The sequence below is a fragment of the Vicia villosa genome, unplaced genomic scaffold, assembly GCF_029867415.1.
Source record: "Vicia villosa cultivar HV-30 ecotype Madison, WI unplaced genomic scaffold, Vvil1.0 ctg.003574F_1_1, whole genome shotgun sequence".
Taxonomy (NCBI): Eukaryota; Viridiplantae; Streptophyta; class Magnoliopsida; order Fabales; family Fabaceae; genus Vicia; species Vicia villosa.
In genome coordinates this window covers 73,473-78,228 of record NW_026706240.1, presented here as the reverse complement: position 1 = coordinate 78,228, position 4,756 = coordinate 73,473, and the positions used below count along the sequence as shown (strand labels likewise).

The window sequence follows — 4,756 nt, the reverse complement described above, 5'->3', positions numbered from 1 at the left end:
CAATATTGATCACCTTTGTTTAGTAAAAATTCCATTTACAAAACATCTTTCAAGACTTCGTTGTGAAAACTCAAAAGATATCGTTGTGAAAACTCAAACCGTGTGGAAAAAAAGTGTGTTGGGTAATGGTGACTCTAACATAGTAGTATGTTTAATTTTTAATTTCATGCCTTTTGAAGAAAGTTTCACACGAGCACCACCATCATTTCATTTTTCAAATGATGTGATTTCATTTTCACATACAATGCATGCAATTTTTAATATCATTTACTGTAGTAATTAAAAATAAAATAAAGAGATAAAGAATACTTTTGCTTTTGCCTACAAAGTTAGCGGGAGGGGTTTTTGTCATATTTGACTTTGTTTTGTTGCTTTTAAGGTATAACAAGGACATAAAAAAGATATAGTCTTGATCATAAACAAACTCTTCTATTGATGCTTTTTAAAATATGTCTTTGACAACTCACGAGTCACATCAAAATTAATCTTGTTTATTTTTATATATTAATTTATATATAATCGTAAAATTATAGTAGTACTATAAATTATTGGGTTAGAGAGTAAAGTGGAGATGGAGTGGGGGAATTGTGAGAGTTTGATGTGAGAAAATTGTAACTCCTACTCCACATTTATTTCTCTACCTCTACATTAAAAAATAATTTGATTAAAATATCGTCACATAAATAATTTATTTATCTTATTTTTTATTATTTATGTTTTAAAATTCAATAAAAAAATTGTTATTTCGGAATACTTTATAAATGTGTTACGGTTGAATAACATCTACTATTCTACTATCTTACCCACTACTAGAAATACACGTATTACCTGCGGAATTTCCTGCGGAAAATTTTCCGCAGGTTTACCTGCGGATTTTCCTGGGACTTTCTTAAATAAAATAAATCTTACTGCGGATCTTGAATTGGCAGAAAATTCCGCAGGAATACCTGCGGATTTTGCTGCGACTTATATATTTCAAACATAAAATGAAACTATAATGCAAAATTCGCAGGTAAATCCGCAGGAAACTTTCCTGCGAATTTTGCTGCGGATATCAATTCTATTACAGAATCCGCAGGTAATTCCGCAGGAAATTTTCCTGCGGATTTTGCTGCAAATTTAACTATTTTCTTAAAATAAGTAATTTTTGTCTAAATTTTTTTTAAAAATTAATCATTATATTTAATTGTTAATTATTTGATATTATAATATTAATCAATGATTTAATGTGAATTGTGTTATTTTTAAATTTTCATCTTAATTTTTTAATGAAATAAAAGGTATAAAATATTTGAAAAATAAAATTAATAAAAGGTATTAAAAATTTTGAGAATGGGTATCAAAGATTTTTTTATAATAATCAATTTTTTAAAAAAATACATAAGTAACTCACATTTCAAAAATATTACCTTAATAATCATGTTTGGCCATTCTATATTGCGACTCCTAATTTTTTTTTAAAATTTTAATAATCCAGATTCAACATTAAAACATTTTACCGCGGATAATTACTTTTTTTTTTAAAGTGGCGCCATATGGAATTGCGACGACTACATGAAAAATACCCACAAACATGGTTGATGATTTTTCAATGCATCCCATAGATCTTTTAGACACCACGCAAAATTTCATTTATGTCTCCAGCTTCCGAAGATACATCTCCCCGGAAATATGAGTTATCCAAGCTGAACCATACTGTAAATGCTTCAAGTTTAAACGATTAAACAAAGGCCTAAGTACTTCAACTCAACTATAACAAAACCAAACAAACGTTTGGAGTTCGCTCAAAACAAAAACCTTCATAACAGAGAAATTGCGGAATCGCTCTATCATCGGCCACGTTTGGAGTTGACCAAGCCATCACCCGTTACAGTTTACACCATGATTAATCTTCTTCGCAACGATCTACTCTCACAATCGCAACCACCGATCGAATCTCTGAACCCTAGCTTGTACTTTTCCCCTTTCAACTCAGGTAAATTCATCTGATCTTCTTAATTTCTGTTTGACGATTTTGATTTCTACTGAATCAAGGTGTTTGTTTTGAGCCACAATGAGTTAGATTGATTATAAACTTAGGTTATTTTTGTAATCAAGGTGTTTGTTGAAATGCCATAATGAGTTTACTTATGTTATATTGATTATAAACTTAGGTGATTTTTGTAATCAAGGTGTTTGTTCAAATGCCACAATGAGTTTACGTATAGCAACCTTTGGTTATAGTATTCAACTTTCTCACTTTTTGTATTCTTGTTTTTTTATCTGTTTCCCTCTTTGCAAAAAACACTAAGTGCAGATATGAGAGCTTGCGCTTAAATAGGCTTAATGGTATAGCTAAGGTTCTTGGAGTACTTGCTTCTGCTGGAGGAGCTTCAATCATTACCCTATACAAAGGACCAACAATTTATGCTCCAGAATCACCTTTAGCAGTACATCAGGGACAATTCTTGTCTCTATTTGAGGACTTCAATGGGAAAAACATGAACTTGGGTGGCATTTTTCTCTTTGGTCACTGTTTGAGTTGGTCTGGTTGGATTTTGATGCATGCATTTGTTCTGAAAAAAATTCCAGCACAACTCACTGTTTCTGCTTTTACTTGCTTATTTGGTATTGTGCAGTTTGGGACGATTGCAACATTTCTTGAGAAGGATCCCAAAGCTTGGCAGCTCAATTCCTTTGAAGAGGCCTATTGTATTTTGTACTCGGTTCGTAAATCAAACTTGATTGTTCAATCTGATATTTCACTACAGTATATGAATTCGGCTCGTCGTTTTTTCTGTATCAGGGAGTGGTGATTTCAGGAGTGGCAGCAGCAATACAAATATGGACTATTAGAAAAGGAGGGCCAGTGCTTGCTTCAATTTATCTTCCCTTACAGACATTGCTGGTAGCTTTTTCTAATATTTTTCAAGTAAGTCAATTACTCTATTTAATGGAAAGCAAACAATTTTAGTCTCGGCATTTGAGATTGATTAATGTGTCACATAGTTACTGCAGGGACATGTTAACCATTTGCTTAAACTTGATGGTGCAAAGGATAGGTTGCAACTCTTCAAGGCTGATTTAGTAGAAGAATGTTCTTTTGACTCTATTATTCACGACTGTCACGGGTCTTTCATATTGTTTCACTGGCTCGTTTTGTTGTTGACAACCCTCATGTAAGAGCAACAAGTTTCTTGAGATAAAGAAATACATCTCTACATTAAACACGAGAAAAAAATAAAGCTCACTATTTAAGTTTTCTCTAACAGGATGTTTTTCGTTAGAGAGAATTAGGTACTTAAAGTAATATGTTGATTAGATATTTGTCTGGATAGGGCATTCAATTTTATGTGCCTCTATAAGAGTCTAGATATTTGTATCTGATCTTTTGATAGTTGCCAATTTATTAAAGGTGTGTAAGTTAGACAAAAATAAAAATGACTCGAGAGAAACTAGTAGGTTAGTAATAAAAATGATGTCGCGCTATCTCTATCTGAAATCGGTTGTTCTGATCGGTGCACCTTACAGCTTTTGTTGAAGTTATTGGTATTGTTAGCAGTGACAAGTCCATCCAAGCTGAGTTATGGACCAACTTTGGCGATGAAGAGTGTTGGTTAACTTGTGGTGGAATTGTTGTGGATGCAGGTGGTGGAGGTAAATTGGAATCGGCGGGAAGTGGTTGATCCGACGGTGTATACCGGTTTGCTTGGTACGGCTTTTACTTGCTTGAGGTCGTTTGAGGTTACCGGTTGCCGTGAGGATTTGTTGTTATGCTCGGAGATTATTGACATGTGTGTCACTGTCGCACGTGCCTCCCTCAGGTACTTTTTTAGTTGTAGTATCATTATCACTTTAATGCGTGTGTTAATTGTGTGTGAATTGATTAATTATATTTTAATAATTCATTACAAAATTGATTGTTCATACTTGCATACACAGCTTTTTGCTTAAACTATGAATTTCTTTAATAAAATAAATTTCTATTTCTTATCATTTTCCATTTTATCATTAATTAATCTTTATAAATGGTAATAGTGTGAATGAAGTAGACACTGATTCAGTGACTATTATTGTCTTTTACTCTTAAACCTGCAATCTTAAGAAAAGATATTAAAATTGGTGTGATTGTTGCAGACACGTGACATTTGTGTGGTAGAGGAGGAGTATGTGCCCTTGGAGCTGTCGTTGCTAATTACATGGAGGAAGATCATATGGCTTTTGTGTTAGACTACTTGTTTTAGTGGTAACCATAAGCTCTGTCAGCTTGCAAATGGAGAATTCAAACACTTGTTCCTGTGACTTGAGCTTTTTTACTTCTGTTTTCTTTAGAAATTTTGAGCTTTTTTTTTACCACAAAAATAATGAAGTAGCAAGAAATACTACTTGTTATTAACTTTGTAGTAGAATTTATAGTAACTTATTGTTCAATAAATTTGTCTTATTAAAATTCAAAACATTTAAATTTATAATTTTATTTTTATATTATGGTTATTTTAATATATTATTTACAATGTTTTAAAAATTTATTAAATTTTTTTTAATTTGAGATAGAAATTACCTGCGGATTTACCTGCGGATTGTTTCCTGCGGATTTACCTGCGGAATTAACTGCGGAACTTCCTGCCGAAAATATTACCCACGAAGGTTTTAGCTGGGGACATAAAACCGCAGGAAAATCCGCAGGAAACACGTTTCCTGCGGAAAATTAGTTGAAATTCGCAGGTAAATCCGCAGGAAAAAAGAGTATTTCTAATAGTGACCATTACTAAAGAAT

General features: G+C 32.5%; 1 protein-coding gene across 3 annotated transcripts; it reads left to right on the top strand.

The window, feature by feature from the left end:
• Positions 1 to 1,698: 1,698 nt before the first annotated feature.
• On the top strand, positions 1,699 to 4,441 carry LOC131641198 (protein WALLS ARE THIN 1-like). 3 transcript variants are annotated; one of them, XM_058911505.1, is made up of 6 exons: positions 1,699 to 1,975; positions 2,297 to 2,705; positions 2,786 to 2,911; positions 2,998 to 3,158; positions 3,628 to 3,803; positions 4,117 to 4,441. In XM_058911505.1, the coding sequence occupies exons 2-5, from the start codon at positions 2,481 to 2,483 to the stop codon at positions 3,638 to 3,640; spliced, it is 525 nt and encodes a 174-aa protein (XP_058767488.1). In that variant the 5' UTR covers positions 1,699 to 1,975; positions 2,297 to 2,480; the 3' UTR covers positions 3,641 to 3,803; positions 4,117 to 4,441. The 3 variants fall into 3 exon arrangements, with proteins under 3 accessions (XP_058767488.1, XP_058767486.1, XP_058767487.1); XM_058911503.1 differs by having other exon boundaries at positions 2,989 to 3,158; XM_058911504.1 differs by lacking the exons at positions 3,628 to 3,803; positions 4,117 to 4,441 and adding an exon at positions 3,511 to 3,587 and having other exon boundaries at positions 2,989 to 3,158.
• Positions 4,442 to 4,756: the final 315 nt, after the last annotated feature.